General features: G+C 46.6%; 1 protein-coding gene across 2 annotated transcripts in view; it reads right to left on the reverse strand.

Moving 5' to 3' along the window:
• Positions 1 to 18,132, reverse strand: part of EVC2 (EvC ciliary complex subunit 2) — a 226,967-nt gene that overhangs the window by 46,617 nt on the left and 162,218 nt on the right. For both annotated transcript variants that reach the window (XM_073574499.1, XM_073574500.1), the window contains one exon: positions 5,493 to 5,609. In XM_073574499.1, the coding sequence (XP_073430600.1) occupies positions 5,493 to 5,609 (117 nt within the window). The remainder of the gene's footprint in view (positions 1 to 5,492; positions 5,610 to 18,132) is intronic.

The raw sequence follows: 18,132 nt of genomic DNA on the forward strand, positions 1-18,132 counted from the left end.
GACAAAGGCATAAACATAGAGTTTACAGGAGAAAAAAGAGGCATTCAAAGAAAAGAACACGGTCCCTACAGTCAAACATGGCGGAGGTTCCCTGATATTTTGGGGTTGCTTTGCTGCCTCTGGCACTGGACTGCTTGACCGTGTGCATGGCTTATGAAGTCTGAAGACTACCAACAAATTTTGCAGCATAATTTAGGGCCCAGTGTGAGAAAGCTGGGTCTCCCTCAGAGGTCATGGGTCTTCCAGCAGGACAATGACCCAGAACACACTTCAAAAAGCACTAGAAAATGGTTTGAGAGAAAGCACTGGAGACTTCTAAGATGGCCAGCAATGAGTCCAGACCTGAATCCCATAGAACACCTGTGGAGAGATCTAAAAATGGCAGTTTGGAGAAGGCACCCTTCAAATATCAGGGACTTGGAGCAGTTTGCCAAAGAAGAATGGTCTAAAATTCCAGCAGAGCATTGTAAGAAACTTATTGATGGTTACCGGAAGCGGTTGGTCGCATTTATTTTGGCTAAAGGTTGTGCAACCAAGTATTAGGCTGAGGGTGCCAATACTTTTGTCTGGCCCATTTTTGGAGTTTTGTGTGAAATGATCAATGTTTTGCTTTTTGCTTCATTCTCTTTCGTGTTTTTTCATTTAAGACAAATTAAATGAAGATAATAATACCAAAGAATTTGTGTTTGCAATCATTTTCAGGAAGAAACTGAGTATTACCTGACAGAATTGCAGGGGTGTCAATACTTTTGGCCACAACTGTATGTAGCATATATGTATGTTGCATGCATGTAGCATATATGTAGTATATACACTCACTGGCCACTTTATTAGGTACACCTGTCCAACTGTGTGTTAAGACTTAATTTCTAATCAGCCAATCACATGGCGGCAACTCAGTGCATTTAGGCATGTAGACATGGTCAAGACAATCTCCTGCAGTTCAAACCGAGCATCAGTATGGGGAAGAAAGGTGATTTGAGTGCCTTTGAACGTGGCATGATTGTTGGTGCCAGAAGGGCTGGTCTGAGAATTTCAGAAACTGCTGATCTACTGGGATTTTCACGCACAACCATCTCTAGGGTTTACAGAGAATGGTCCGAAAAAGAAAAAAAATCCAGTGAGCGGCAGTTCTGTGGCCGGAAATGCCTTGTTGATGCCAGAGGTCAGAGGAGAATGGGCATACTGGTTCGAGCTGATAGAAAGGCAACAGTGACTCAAATTGCCACCCGTTACAACCAAGGTAGGCAGAAGAGCATCTCTGAACGCACAGTGCGTCGAACTTTGAGGCAGATGGGCTACAGCAGCAGAAGACCACACCGGGTACCACTCCTCTCAGCTAAGAACAGGCATCTGATGGCTACTTTCAGCAGGATAATGCGCCATGTCATAAAGCTCGAATCATCTCAGATTGGTTTCTTGAACATGACAATGAGTTCACTGTACTCAAATGGCCTCCTCAGTCACCAGATCTCAATCCAATAGAGCATCTTTGGGATGTGGTGGAACGGGAGATTCGCATCAGGGATGTGCAGCCGACAAATCTGCGCCAACTGTGTGATGCCATCATGTCAATATGGTCCAAAATCTCTGAGGAATGCTTCCAGCACCTTGTTGAATCTCTGCCACGAAGAATTGAGGCAGTTCTGAAGGCAAAAGGGGGTCCAACCCGTTACTAGCATGGTGTACCTAATAAAGTGGCCAGTGAGTGTATGTAGTATGCATGTTGCATGCATGTAGTATATATGTTGTATATATATATGTTGCATGCATCTGGTATATATGTAGTATGCATGTAGTATATATGTAGCATGTATGTTGCATGCATGTAGTATATATGTAGTATGCATGTTGCATGCATGTAGTATATATGTAGTATGCATGTTGCATGTAGTATATATGTAGTATATATGTATGTTGCATACATGTAGTATATATGTGGTATGCATGTAGTATATATGTAGTATGTATATTGCATGCATGTAGTATATATGTAGTATGTATGTTGCATGCATGTAGTATATATGTAGCATGTATGTTGCATGCATGTAGTATGTATGTAGTATGTATGTAGTATATATGTAGTATGCATGTAGTATGTATGTAGTATGTATGTATGTTGCATGCATGTAGTATATATGTAGTATGCATGTTGCATGTAGTATATATGTAGTATATATATGTTGCATGCATGTAGTATATATGTAGTATGTATGTTGCATGCATGTAGTATATATGTTGCATGCATGTAGTATGTATGTAGTATGTATGCTGCATGCATGTAGTATGTATGTAGTATGTATGTAGTATGTTTTTTTTGTTTGTTTTTTTACATTCAACACATTAGCCGGATGATGGGACTTCTACTGTCCCATCATTGGCTAATGTGTCAATCACCGTCATGGTAGCAGGCATCGCCCGATGGGACTTGTAGTCCCATCGGACGATCCTGCACAGACCCCCGCAGCCTGCACAGACCCCTGGACAGTCGGTACAGACCACCGGCAGGCCGGCACAGCCCCCCGGCAGGCCGGTACAGACCCCCGGACAGTCGGTACAGACCACCGGCAGGCCGGCACAGACCCCCAGCAGGCCGGCACAGACCCCTGGAAGGTCCGTACACACCCCCAAGAGGCTGTACAAGGACAGAAAAGGGTTTTTCTTATTCCAATACCGGAAGTCCCATAGACTTGAATGGGACTTCCGGTATCGGAATCGGCGATACCCGATACTTTTTTCGTATCGGGCCAATACCATCCGATCCAATATTTTAGGGTATCGGATGGTATCGCTCAACACTACTGTCTACATTACTAAATAGATGTCTTAGACCTGATGGGGCTGGTGTAATAATCCATGACAGTATGGCCCTTTAATTCATTTTTCAAGTCTAAAATACATTTTTGCCCATCTAGTTTGTTTGGGTGATCCTTAGTGACTCTCCTCCCTGTTTCTGCTGACTCTCTTCCCACCTATTCTGATTAACAGATCTTCAGTGCCTCTCCTCCCTGCTGCTTCTCTTCCCACCTATTTTGATTAGCAGATCCTCAGTGCCTCTCCTCCCTGCTGCATCTCTTCCCACCTATTCTGATTAGCAGATTCTCAGTGCCTCTCCTGTTATGAATGGGTCACCGAGGAGGATGGCAGGAACAGGCTAAGCCACCAGAAGACCAGAGAGGTTGGTAACTAAGCAGATTGCAGACCCCTGATCCTATCTGCACAACTAGCAGTAGCCGTGGAGCGTTCGTACGATGCCCTAGACGCTTCGTCACAGCCGGAGGACTAACTAAGCCTAAAGACAGAAAGATGAAATCTAAACTGCCCAAATCCCCAAAGGAATAGACAGCCCCTAAACATATATTGTCGGTGATACAAGATGAGACACAAACACAGGCAGAGAACAGACTGAGCAAACGGTGGGGCCCAAGCTGTCTAGACAGGACAGAAAAAGATACTGTCTGCAATCACACACACAACCCTGGAAAAGTCCAACACTTCTGATATACAAAAAAATCTGAGATCACACTATCTCACCCCTGCTAGATCAGCACTCTGGTATAAACTAGCAGCAAGCAAAAAGATACTAACATAACAGGGGACTGAACAAGCTGCAACATATGAAGCAGGGCCCAGCGCTGCCCCCAGCAGGGAGCACGCTGAACCCTAACAGCAAAACAGAAAGCAAAAAAGACACAACCAGATTAGATGCAAAGGATTAGCAAAAGAATCACTTAGCTGAACATGCAGATCAGGCAGGGGACAAAAGAGCTCCAAATGCACACAGAAGAAAAAATCACCAGCAACCTTCAAGAGGAGCCAGCTCCATAATATGCTCCCAGCCAGCAATCCCAGATTCCCAATTATCATCATCAGGTGGAGAACCTCCATCCAACTGGCCAGCTCCACTACTCTCAGTAACCACCAGAGGGAGCATAGGGAATTTCGGCTCAGAAATCCGAGCAAGGGAGTTCACAACACTCTCCTCCCTGCTGCATCTCTTCCCACCTATTCTGATTACGTATTCAGGGGAATTTGTAGTTATATTCCGTGCTGCCGCAAGAAAGTATTCCAGGAGATAGATGTCAAAGATTCACAGTGGTTTATTCAACGCGTTTCGGGGATCTCATGCCCCCTTCGTCAGGAAATACCACACAGTATGTACAGGCATCACATGTATATATAGTTAAGACAGGATGCTGGGATTAAAAAAAATGAGCGCCAACAGATCAGATGACACAGTGCGCTTTTGTGTCTCCTTTTCTTTGCAATACACCTATTCTGATCAGCAGATCTTCAGTGCCTTTCCTCCCTGCTGAATCTCTTCCCAACTATTCTGATTAGCAGATCCTCAGTGCCTCTCCTCCCTGCTGCATCTCTTCCCACCTATTCTGATTAACAGATCCTCAGTGGCTTTCATCCCTGCTGCATCTCTTCCCTCCCATTCTGATTAACAGATCCTCAGTGGCCTTCCTCCCTGCTGCATCTCTTCCCTCCTATTCTGATTAACAGATTCTCAGTGCCTCTCTACCCTGCTGCTGAATGTCTTCCCATCTATTCACATTAGTAAATCCTCAGTGCCTTTCTTCCCTGCTGCATCTCTTCCCACCTATTCTGATTAGCAGATCCTCAGTGCCTCTCCTCCCTGCTGCATCTCTTCCCTCCTATTCTGATTAGCAGATCCTCATGGTCTTTCCTCTCTACTGTTGCTGAATCCTCATCTGCCTAACCAGACTGACAGCTCCTCAGTGTCCCTCCTCCCTGCTCCTGCTGATATCTCCCACTCCTCAGTATATGCTGCAGCTGCCACACAGACAGAGTTAGTGGAGGCTGAATAAACTTGGACTGAAGAACTCTCTGACTCATAAAATGTTAATTTTAATATTGGGATAATACGCCCATTGTAATATGGATTTTCATAAAAAGTACAGCAGGCTCACCAGTTCTAAGAGATCAATTCAATAGCATGTGCGGTTTACATTCTGAAATCTGGAGACGTGTCCACTTACACCTTATTTTACATGAAGGAGGGAAGGTGCTGGCTTGCTACAAATTGAATCTCTGGCATTAGCTGTGCCATTTGGGGGTCTTAGACCCTTTATTTTCCCAATGAAATGGAAGAATTGGTTGGGTTGGGGGTGGAGCGCCCTTTCCATCTTACTATCACATCATAATATAGTTCTATATTTTCTATTTCCATCTTCCTTTGAATTCTCCTAGCCGATATCCCAGTGCAGGATAAGAGGTGAATATTTGTGCGCCACATTTCCATCCCCATTATACCAAGAGCTTTACGCCTGTTACTAATCCAGTCTACAGGGGAGGCCGCAGAGAATAGCTCCCAGAGGGAACAGTTCCCGCACACCATTAAATAGGTTGCATTTCTTGAACCGAGTCTTATTTTCATAGAACTAGAAGGAACAAATCAAAAGCAAACATTCATGTAACTGGATAAGTCTTCAGCGTCTCATCTGGTCACATCTCATTTTCGTTACCTGCTTAATCTTGTCATCTGCAATTTGCGCTTCATGAATCAAGACTTTGTCCTCTACAGATTTCTTCACCATTTCTGTGCCTCGATCCTGAAGATGCTTTGTCATCTTGGAACTTGGCTATGAAAAAAAAAAAGATAAAAGAAGGAACTTATTCTACAGAGACCGAAACGCGTTATGTATATACAGCATATCTCCTCTTAATTGGAGAAAGCATCTGCGCTGTAATTACACTGCTTGCAAGTATGAACCTGGGGCAAATAAGAAAAATCAGCATTTCATTTCTAGGTAAAGGGAGAGAATCAGAATTAAAGTTGCTTCTCCGAAGACACGGAAATCTGAATCTCATGCCTGGTTCTGTCATTGGGTTTTGCTATGTAATCTGTGAGCAGCTTAATATTAAGACCCTAATTACAGAAATGTGTCACTTTTTGGGAAGCATGCTGTCATTTTCATACAACCCCTGTTTTCTCTGCTGCAGATGTTGCAGTGCTCAGAATGCTGAGCCCTGTACAACCCCGTCCACGCCACTGGTTGGCAGCTTTCTGTGTATAACCCTGCCCACATCACTGATTGGCAGCTTTCTGTGTGCGCTGTACATTGACTGAAAGCTGATAATCAGTGCCGAGGGTGCGGTTGGATTAGGATGCATGAGACACCTAGTCCTGTAGTGATAATCTTCTGCTGATAAAACACTGATTTTATTACAACAGCAACACACAGCCCAGTAAGTGACATATTGTTGGACTCAAAGTCTCAGCCCCTACATCATGCTGCTCCCAGATTACAAATCAAAATCTGCTGACAGATCAAAATCTGCTGACAGATTCTTTTTTAGGGGGAAACATGGCAACAATAAAAATTGGGCCCTTGTACAATAGTAGGGAAACATGATGTTTCTGAAGCCTTCCAAAACACACACGATAGCTGAAGGCTTATTTCCCTGATAGCCATTCCTCCAAACTCCATACAAATGTTATATCAATTGTAAGGTAGTGACCCCTGTTACAGCTAAGGGGCGCTGTATGTGCTCTTCAGGTTATGCATGCAGGCGTTTCCTTGATAGTGATGTGATACAGTGACCGACATGATTGTAAATGGCCAGTATGTGTCGCGGAGGTCCTCTGCACTGTAAGCCCAAAAACGATGTTGTTGTGCTGTGATTTGTAGTTTCATGAGTTTATTTACCTATAAGGGGGATTATAGGGCTAGTCGGAGAGCTGGGCGGGATTGGCTAGCCACACATACACCGCCCACATATGGGGGTGGTTTCGAATATATAATGAAACTGAGGTCTGGTCACATGGCGGAGTGTATGAACCTGAGTGGTCAGAGTGCAAGGTAGTGGAAGGCCTGTGTTTTGGAAGTTGCTAACTTCCTGAAGAGCACACGGTGAGGCCTTGGACCTGGAGGCCTGTGTGTTGGACGGTCCCAGGGGGACGGACATCCTGAATAGCACCTGGAGAGGCCATGTGTTAGAGGCTTGTGTGTTGGACGGTTCCTGGGAGGACGGACGTCCTGAATAGCACTCGGAGAGGCCATGTGTGAGCAGAGTCTGTGACGGCCCTCCGTAGGGGGAGCTACTAACCTTCTGAGGGTCTGGACTGTCAGGAGTGCCCTGGTCACAAGGACGGTGATCCCAGCAAGGCAGCTTCCCTGGGAGAGAGAACTGACAAGAAGTCGGCATCTGGAGCAGGAGCTCCTGTAAGGGACCGCCACAGACTGTTGGTGCTTGTAAGGTTCCATGAACACTAAGGAACTGTTAAAGAGGTAACTGGACAGAGAGGTCCGGCGGGTTTAGGGACTGCGAGTTAAAGTCATATCCTGTAAAATATTATGGACCATGTGATGTATAACATGTCCCTCAGCGGTTTATGATGGCATAATAAACTGCATAGACTGTTTTAAATGAAAGATCATTCCTGTGTACCTGAATATTGCAGCCAGCCCCACAAAGTCTAAGGAGCAAGCATATTACAAACAGACATGCCTAATCATTCTAATCTCTAACATCTGCCATTGGGAAGACCTCAATACATACCAAAAATTGTCCAATCTGGCAAAACTCAAACTGTTTTAGTGGACATTTATCTTAGGTAAGACAACGGCTGGGTAAAACCCACAGACATGTCAGTTTTTTATCAGCAGCATGGACAAAATGTGTGTCGCACACGTGCACACTGACGACACACAGATGACACCTTGGAAGAAGCAGTACAGTTCGCACTGTTCCCAGGTGCCGGCTGCTCAAGGCAGTTCTCATCATGGTCTCCTGCTCGCGCTGAAATCAGCGTGACCAGGAGACAATGATGGGAGTTGAATTCAGCCCCCGCTGTGTACTTCCTGAGTAAAATAAAGAATTAAATAAAAAATGCATAATTTTCATAACCAGCAGAGGGAAAGCCAGTGGCTGGGGGCTGAGGTTAATAATCTGGGACAAGGGACAATATTGCAAAAGGTTCCCAGGCTATTAATAACAGCTCACAGCTGTTAGCTTAGCCTTTCCTGGTGAATTTAAGTGGACACCAGAAAAAAAAAGTAGGGTCCCTGAATGAATTCAAACCAGCAAAGGCTAAACAGACAGTGGGCTGATATTAACAGCTTGGGAAGGGGTCATGGATATTGGCTACCAACATCAGCCCTCAGCCTCCCCAGAAATGGTGCATCCATGAGAATCTGACATTTAGCCTTCCCCTTCTCACTTGCCCTGTGACGGAGTCAAGTGGAATAATAGGGTTGGGGTTGATGTTACTTCTTTGCTACTTTCTTAATAGCAAAGAGCTAGTCTAACAGCATTTATGTTACTTACATATCACCAACATTTTTGGCAACGCTCTAAAGAGATTGTCATTACTGTTCCCATCGGGCCTCACAATAAAAACTACTCATACATTTTTTGGGTGTGGAAAAAAAAACTGGACTACCTGTAGCAAACCTGTGTGAACCCAAGGAAAATAGCCAGACTCCATAGAGATGTTATCCAGGTATGAACCAAACACATGAGCTCTGCAATGCAACAGTGCAAGCCACTGAGCCAAAAGGCTTGTCTTTCAAGAAAAGCCAAAAGTGGAAACTCATTTAATCATTTATGGTCCAGTATAACACAAAACTTCTTCTACTAGCAGGTGTATGTAACTCCATGGGACCCCATAGGAAAGATTAAAATGGAGTCTTATCTTACAGCAAAGCCACAGCAGGGGCTACAGCTACAGCAGGGGCACTGGAGCCGATTTGCCAACCCTAAGCTTACAAGCTCCTCTGCATGATCCTTAAAGGGTTTATCCCAACTCAGACATTTATGCTATCTCTGTATAACATGCTACAAATGCCTGATATGTCCAGGTACCACCTCTGGAACACTAATGAATTTCAAGAATGGGGCTTCATCTTGTGCAGCATTCGATGGAGACGTGTCCACACATAATCAGGTTGCTCCATTTTCTTCTATGGGAATTCCTAAACTAGCCTAGCAATTATTCTCCACCATTTTCAGAAGTGAATGGAATGAGTTGCAACTGTTGCAACTGTGCCAACACCTTTCCATTTAAAGCATGAAATGTCTCCATGCTTTCATGATAAGTGCAGTCCTAGAGGTGATTCCTGTATCCATCTCATGAATATGGGAATACCCCTAGTTTATTCTTTGGACCACCATTGTTAACTCTTTGCGACCAGATGAGAGGAGAATCCTGCACAGATTTTAACCAAGATCATGGAAGCCATAAGTTCTGCCTTTGTCTCTTGTGACGTTAGAAGGCTATCCACTATTCGAGCCATCTCTTACCGCAACTTATGTTAAGCCATTTCCACTCCCATGACCTACCTATTATAAATTCTGCACCCTCTGTGTGCTCTAGCAATCCCCCAATTAACGATACAAAAGCTCTTGTGATTGCAGTGAATATTCCAGCAGATGATAAAGAGAAATGGAAAATGAAAGCCGACGTGAAGTCAGAGGCGATGCCGTTGACTGTAGACAGATGAACAATCTGCAGGCAGGAGCCATTGATTCGGGGCTTCCGAAATCACACGTCCTTGGGAAAACAGATCTGAACTGTAATTAGCAAAATCAAAAATAAATAAATGAAATGTCACTGAGTGAGATTCAGAGATGCAGATTACACGGCGGATGCTGACGGATATGACTATATCATCACATTGCTCCTGGTTTTCCAATATCTCTAAAAAACCTGGGACCTGGATAAGGGGCAGAAAAAATGCTGATCAATGTCAGTGACTGGCAGGCTACATATTTGCTACCAGGAAAGTAATGTACTGTAATTGGTTTAGAAGCAAGAAAATCCAATTACAAAAGAAAACCTTGTGGGAAATGTTAATGAAGGTTGAATATTTTGGCTCTGATTAAGAATAGAATATACTAGCTGAAGAGCCCGACACTGCCCGGGCATAGTAACTAACTACGGTTAGTTATAACAAATTACTATGATTATTTCTTTATATATAAAGCTGAGTGTATAATATCCCACATCATCCCGTCAGTCAGAGCTACCGGACTACTACCACTAATATCCCACATCATCCCGTCAGCCAGAGCCACTGGACTTCAAACCCCTAATATCCCACATCATCCAGTCAGCCAGAGCCACCGGACTACTACCACTAATATCCCACATCATCCCGTCAGCCAGAGCCACCAGACTACTACCCCTAATATCCCACATCATCCCGTCAGCCATAGCCACCGGACTACTACCCCTAATATCCCACATCATCCAGTCAGCCAGAGCCACCGGACTACTACCCCTAATATCCCACATCATCCCGTCAGCCAGAGCCACCGGACTACAAACCCCTAATATCCCACATCATCCCGTCAGCCAGAACTACCGGACTACTACCCATAATTAGAGTTGAGCGAAACGGGTCGAAAAATTTCAAAAGTCGCCGACTTTTGGCAAAGTCGGGTTTCATGAAACGAAACCCGACCCTAGGATGAGGTCGGCCACGAGGTCGGCGACTTACGCGCCAAAGTCGCGTTTCAAAAGTTTGTTTTGCGCTCTTTTTCAGCCAATCAGGATCCACGGACACTGTGGGCAACGTGATGACATAGGCACGGGTCACCACCATCTTTCAGAAGGGCATGCAAGTGATTGGCTTGCTTTGGTGGGCGTCACAGGGGGTATAAAAGGGCGTGCACGCCGACCGCCATCTTACTTCTGCCGATCTTAGCATAAGGAGAGGTTGCTGCTGATTCTGTAGGGAGAGCGTTAGGCAGGGAAGAAGAAAAAAAAACTGCTTCTGCTGCTAGCGATTTTGCCTGTACAACACACCAGTCACTGTGTGTGCAGTGCAAGGGGAGGCTATATAGTGGTGTATCAGTGGTGTTGGTTGTTGGGCTGCCTTCTAAGGCTTCCTGACATTCCTGCATTGCTGTTTACCCACTGCTCCGCAAACTGCTTTTTTAAAAGCAATCCCAATTTTTTTTTTTGTCCTGCTGAGAAGAAAAAAAAACTGCTTCTGCTGCTAGCGATTTGGCCTGCACAACACACCAATCACTGTGTGTGCAGTGCAAGGGGAGGCTATATTGTGGTGTATCAGTGGTGTTGGTTGTTGGGCTGCCTTTTAAGGCTTCCTGACAGGCTGGCATTGCTGTTTACCCACTGCTCTGTAAACTGCTTTTTTAAAAGCAATCCAATCTCCCTTATCCTCTCGTCACTTTTGTCACAGCTGTGCCATCGAGCCTGTGACATAGCGCTCAGATATCAGTGGCCCTCACACAATCCAAAAGTGTCCAGTGTCCACAAGTGTCTGCAGAAATTCAAAATCTCCCTTATCTTCTAGTCACTTTGGTCACAGCTGTGCCATCGAGCCTGTCACATAGCGCTCAGATATTCATTGGGCCTCACACAATCCAAAAGTGTCCAGTGTCCACAAGTATGTGCAGAAATTCAAAATCTCCCTTATCCTCTAGTCACTTTGGTCACAGCTGTGCCATCGAGCCTGTCACATAGCGCTCAGATATTCATTGGGCCTCACACAATCCAAAAGTGTCCAGTGTCCACAAGTGTGTGCAGAAATTCAAAATCTCCCTTATCCTCTCGTCACTTTTGTCACAGCTGTGCCATCGAGCCTGTGACATAGCGCTCAGATATCAGTGGGCCTCACACAATCCAAAAGTGTCCAGTGTCCACAAGTGTCTGCAGAAATTCAAAATCTCCCTTATCCTCTCGTCACTTTTGTCACAGCTGTGCCATCGAGCCTGTCACATAGCGCTCAGATGTCAGTGGGCCTCACACAATCCAAAAGTGTCCAGTGTCCACAAGTGTCTGCAGAAATTCAAAATCTCCCTTATCCTCTCGTCACTTTTGTCACAGCTGTGCCATCGAGCCTGTGACATAGCGCTCAGATATCAGTGGCCCTCACACAATCCAAAAGTGTCCAGTGTCCACAAGTGTCTGCAGAAATTCAAAATCTCCCTTATCCTCTCGTCACTTTTGTCACAGCTGTGCCATCGAGCCTGTGACATAGCGCTCAGATATCAGTGGCCCTCACACAATCCAAAAGTGTCCAGTGTCCACAAGTGTGTGCAGAAATTCAAAATCTCCCTTATCCTCTCGTCACTTTTGTCACAGCTGTGCCATCGAGCCTGTGACATAGCGCTCAGATATCAGTGGGCCTCACACAATCCAAAAGTGTCCAGTGTCCACAAGTGTCTGCAGAAATTAAAAATCTCCCTTATCCTCTAGTCACTTTGGTCACAGCTGTGCCATCGAGCCTGTCACATAGCGCTCAGATATTCATTGGGCCTCACACAATCCAAAAGTGTCCAGTGTCCACAAGTGTCTGCAGAAATTCAAAATCTCCCTTATCCTCTCGTCACTTTTGTCACAGCTGTGCCATCGAGCCTGTGACATAGCGCTCAGATATCAGTGGGCCTCACACAATCCAAAAGTGTCCAGTGTCCACAAGTGTCTGCAGAAATTAAAAATCTCCCTTATCCTCTCGTCACTTTTGTCACAGCTGTGCCATCGAGCCTGTCACATAGCGCTCAGATATCAGTGGCCCTCACACAATCCAAAAGTGTCCAGTGTCCACAAGTGTCTGCAGAAATTCAAAATCTCCCTTATCTTCTAGTCACTTTGGTCACAGCTGTGCCATCGAGCCTGTCACATAGCGCTCAGATATTCATTGGGCCTCACACAATCCAAAAGTGTCCAGTGTCCACAAGTGTGTGCAGAAATTCAAAATCTCCCTTATCCTCTAGTCACTTTGGTCACAGCTGTGCCATCGAGCCTGTCACATAGCGCTTAGATATTCATTGGGCCTCACACAATCCAAAAGTGTCCAGTGTCCACAAGTGTGTGCAGAAATTCAAAATCTCCCTTATCCTCTAGTCACTTTGGTCACAGCTGTGCCATCGAGCCTGTCACATAGCGCTCAGATATTCATTGGGCCTCACACAATCCAAAAGTGTCCAGTGTCCACAAGTGTCTGCAGAAATTCAAAATCTCCCTTATCCTCTAGTCACTTTGGTCACAGCTGTGCCATCGAGCCTGTCACATAGCGCTCAGATATTCATTGGGCCTCACACAATCCAAAAGTGTCCAGTGTCCACAAGTGTCTGCAGAAATTCAAAATCTCCCTTATCCTCTAGTCACTTTGGTCACAGCTGTGCCATCAAGCCTGTCACATAGCGCTCAGATATTCATTGGGCCTCACACAATCCAAAAGTGTCCAGTGTCCACAAGTGTCTGCAGAAATTCAAAATCTCCCCTGTCCTATAGACACCTTGTACCTTGTTTTACATTACTATATAGTTTGTTGGATTTTGTCTACATTTCTACCAAAAATGAGGAAGGCTGGTGGAAGAGGCCGTGGAATTGGGCGGGGGTTGGCAGCTGGTAATGATGGTGTTGGTGGTGGATCTTATGGTAGTGGCAAGAGCAAAATAGGACCGAATGCAGGAGGTGTTGAGCCTGCGTCATCGTCTGGCTACATAAGGCCTCGAACGCTTAGTTTTCTAGGAGTTGGCAAACCGCTTTTAAAGCCAGAGCATCAGGAAAAAGTTTTATCTTACATTGCTGACTCAGCCTCCAGCTCTATCGCCTCCTCTTCTTCAGTTGTAAAAAGTAAAAGCACTGAGTCGTCATTGGAGGCTCATGTTCATGAACCACACCTTTCCTTGTGTCCTTCACCCCAACCAAGATTGAAGGATGACGCAGGCCATACTACTGATTACTCCATGGAGCTGTTTTCACATACCATGCCTGGATTATCAAGTCAAATGGTGAATTACCCAGGCCAAGATGAATCTGACATGGAGTGCACTGATGCACAGCCGCTGATGGATGATTCTGCTGGTACATTCACTCAGAGCACTACATTGTCCTCGCAGTGTACAGAGCCAGATTCTGACCCTGATGAGACTCAGGTGCTCCTTCCCGCACACTATACCACCATACACGGTGACACAGAGGAAGGTGCACATGACATAGAAGAGGAGGTGATGGATGACCCAGTTGTTGACCCAGATTGGCATCCATTGGGGGAAGAGGGTGCTGCTTCCAATAGCTCAGATGAGGAGCATCCACAGCAGACATCGACATCGCAACAGCTGTTATCTGGCAGGCCCGGAGCACTCCAAAGACAGGTTCCAAACATCAAAAGAGTTGCTGGACAGCTTGTCCAGAGGGTCAAAAGATCACAGCATGCTAGGCCGCAAAATGTCTGCCAAAGTAGGACGAGTGCAGTGTGGCACTTTTTTGACCAAAATCCTCATGATCAGGCCAAGGTTATCTGTAAGAAGTGCGCAAAGACCTTTAGCCGAGGGAAAAATCTGAAAAATTTGAATACCAGTTGCATGCTTAGACATTTAACCAGCATGCACTTGCAAGCGTGGACACAACACCAAACCTCAAGTGCCACATGTGCAACTGATCACAACGAAGGTAGTCCACCGGTTAGCACAGCAGCAAATGTTGAGGTGTCGTTGCAAGGCCACAGCAGTCAGGGAATCCCACTGTTGTATCAACGAAAGACTGATTCTAGGCCATCAGAAAGAACACCAACTCCATCACCATCATCAACCCTCTCTCAGTCCGCCCTGTCCACCGCTACTTCCACCATATGCAGCTCTCAAGTCCAGCTCACCCTCCCAGACACTATGAGTAGGTCAAGAAAGTACTCAGTCTCTCATCCGCGTACACTGGGTTTGAACGCCCACATTGCCTAACTAATCTCGTTTGAGATGATGCCCTTTCGGTTGGTGGAAAGCACAGCTTTCCGCGAACTCATGGCCTATGCAGTACCACGCTATGACCTACCCAGTCGCCACTTCTTCTCTCGCAAAGCCATCCCAGCCCTCCACCATCATGTGAAAGACCGCATTGTCCATGCACTCAAGCAGTCAGTGAGCGGAAAGGTGCACCTCACAACTGATGCATGGTCCAGTCGGCATGGCCAGGGCCGTTACGTGTCCATCACTGCGCACTGGGTTAATGTGGTGGATGCAGGGTCCACAGGGGACAGCGGTGGTGGGACAGTGCTGCCTAGCCCACGGTATAGGAAACAGTTGGCTGTAGGCGTTCGACCCTCCTCCTCCTCCAGAAGCGAAAGCTCGTCCACAGAGCGCAGTCGTACGAGCACTCCATCTGCAGCTGCCACTGTTGCACACGATGTTTCCCCCTATCGAGCAGCTAGTGGAAAGCGTCAGCAGGCTGTGTTGCAGATGATGTGTTTGGGCAACAGACACACCGCCGAGGTGCTGGCCGAGTACTTGAAGCGACAAACTGAGTCATGGCTGGGCAGTGTACATCTTGAGGCAGGCAAGGTAGTTAGTGATAACGGCCGTAATTTTGTGGCAGCCATAGCCCTTTCAAAACTCAGCCATATACCTTGCTTGGCTCACACCTTGAACCTGGTGGTGCAGTGCTTCCTCAAAAATTATCCGGAGTTAACAGCCCTGCTCCAGAAGGTGCGAAGACTGTGCGCGCACATCCGCCGGTCGCCTGTACACTCCGTTCGTATGCAGAAGCTGCAGCGATTGCTCCACCTTCCCAACCACCGCCTCATTATCGACATTGCAACAAGGTGGAACTCCACCCTGCACATGGTGGAGCGGCTGTGCGAGCAGAGGCAGGCCATAATGCATTTGTGGGAGGATACACGGCCAGGCACTTTGAGAGCAGACATGGAGTTGACAGGTGTGCAGTGGTCGAAGCTGAAAGACCTCTGTAAAGTCCTTCAGTGTTTTGAGGAATGCACACGGCTGGTAAGCGCAGACGACGCCATCCTAAGCATGAGCATCCCACTTATGCGTCTGCTCATGCAAACTTTGACGCACCTTAAGGAGCAGGCGTCTGCAGCCAATGTTGATGAGGAGGAAGAGGAGGAGGGAATCCTTGATGACATTCAGCCATTGTCTGCTCAGGGACCTCTCCTGGACGAGGTGGAGGAAGAAGAGGAGGAGGAGGAAGATGATGGGGATGATTACTTAGGGGAGGAGGATGCATCTCGTGGGGCAAGTGAAAATGTTGGCGTGGCAAGGTCTGGTACAGGGTTTGTGCGTGACTGGAGGGATGTGGATTTGCCAGAAAGTGCTCCTCCAACCAGCACTCGCAGTGCATCATTGACACCGGGAACATTGGCCCACATGTCAGATTATGCCTTGCAGATCCTAAAAAGGGACCCACGCATTGCCAAAATGATGAACGATGACGACTACTGGTTGGCCAGCATCCTGGATCCACGCTATAAAGGCAAATTACAAAACGTCATGCCACAGGAGAACCTTGACCTAATATTGGCTAATAAACAAGCAACTCTGGTAAATCGGTTGCTTGAGGCATTCCCAGCACACAGCAGCGGTGATGGTTCTCACACGAGCCGTACGGGCCGGGGGCAGCTTGGCAGAGGTGTTCGTGGTGCACACAGCAGAAGTGGCGTTGGAGACAGGGGTTTCATGACAATGTTGTGGACTGATTTTTCAAATACCGCTCACACAACTGGTAATACTGCATCGATGGAAAGTGACAGGAGACAGCAGTTGTCAACTACTTTTCCTCCCATATCGATGTTCTCCCACACAGGTCATTCCCCTTTGACTATTGGGCCGCTAAACTGGACACCTGGCCTGAATTGGCCCAATATGCCTTACAGGAGCTCGCTTGCCCAGCTGCAAGTGTGCTATCGGAAAGAGTCTTCAGTGCAGCTGGATCAATCCTGACAGAAAAAAGGACCCGTCTGTCAACCCAAAATGTGGATGATCTAACCTTCATTAAAATGAACCATGCATGGGTTTCCAAGGATTTTGTCCCACCTTCCCCTGATGACACATAGGGTGACAGAAAAATGGCTTGCTTTGGTCCACCTCTTCCTGGGACTTCACCTATTTCGCCTTTTGCATCAGCTGAATGTCCAACATCAACATATGCCACTTTCTAAAAATCCCTAACTGTGCTGCCTCCCCCCCCCATGGCCGGGGTCACCACCTAGCGTACGACACCGTGCGAGTGCCGTTGCCCTGGACAGGAGGGTAGGCCAACTCTTGGGTGCGGGCACTGGCACAGGGTCCCTCATAGTGCAATCAAGTGTCTCTGACGGTGGTGGTGCACACCCGCCGTCAGACACACCGCCGTACTATGAGGGGCCCAGTGCCAGTACCGACGCCCACGAGTGGGCCCCCCTTGCTTGGGCAGGGCCCCAGCATTTGCAATCTTTACCTCTCCCTGCTCGTCCGCTGTGTAATCTGGGCCGTCAAATCCATACTGTGCCTGACACCGTCTGAGCCTGCCTCCTTATGTACAGACATATATTTTGAATGTGTACGCTATCCATACATGTTATCCGGGGATACAGTACCCTTTCTAACCTTTGTGCAATCACGTGCAATCCATACTGGGCCTAACACCGTCTGAGCCTGCCTCCTGATGTATAGACATATATTTTGAATGTGTACGCTATCCATACATGTTATCCGGGGATACGGTACCCTTTCTAACCTTTGTGCAATCACGTGCAATCCATACTGGGGCTAACACCGTCTGAGCCTGCCTCCTGATGTACAGACATATATTTTGAATGTGTACGCTATCCATACATGTTATCCGGGGATACGGTACCCTTTCTAACCTTTGTGCAATCACGTGCAATCCATACTGGGCCTAACTCCGTCTGAGCCTGCCTCCTGATGTATAGACATATATTTTGAATGTGTACGCTATCCATACATGTTATCCGGGGACACGGTACCCTTTCTAACCTTTGTGCAATCACGTGCAATCCATACTGGGCCTAACACCGTCTGAGCCTGCCTCCTGATGTACAGACATATATTTTGAATGTGTACGCTATCCATACATGTTATCCGGGGATACGGTACCCTTTCTAACCTTTGTGCAATCACGTGCAATCCATACTGTGCCTGACACCGTCTGAGCCTGCCTCCTGATGTACAGACATATATTTTGAATGTGTACGCTATCCATACATGTTATCCGGGGATACGGTACCCTTTCTAACCTTTGTGCAATCACGTGCAATCCATACTGTGCCTGATACCGTCTGAGCCTGCCTCCTGATGTACAGACATATATTTTGAATGTGTACGCTATCCATACATGTTATTCGGGGATACGGTACCCTTTCTAACCTTTGTGCAATCACGTGCAATCCATACTGGGCC

The sequence above is a fragment of the Dendrobates tinctorius genome, unplaced genomic scaffold (assembly GCF_039654945.1).
Source record: "Dendrobates tinctorius isolate UK_male_01 unplaced genomic scaffold, ASM3965494v1 ptg000039l, whole genome shotgun sequence".
Lineage (NCBI taxonomy): Eukaryota > Metazoa > Chordata > Amphibia > Anura > Dendrobatidae > Dendrobates > Dendrobates tinctorius.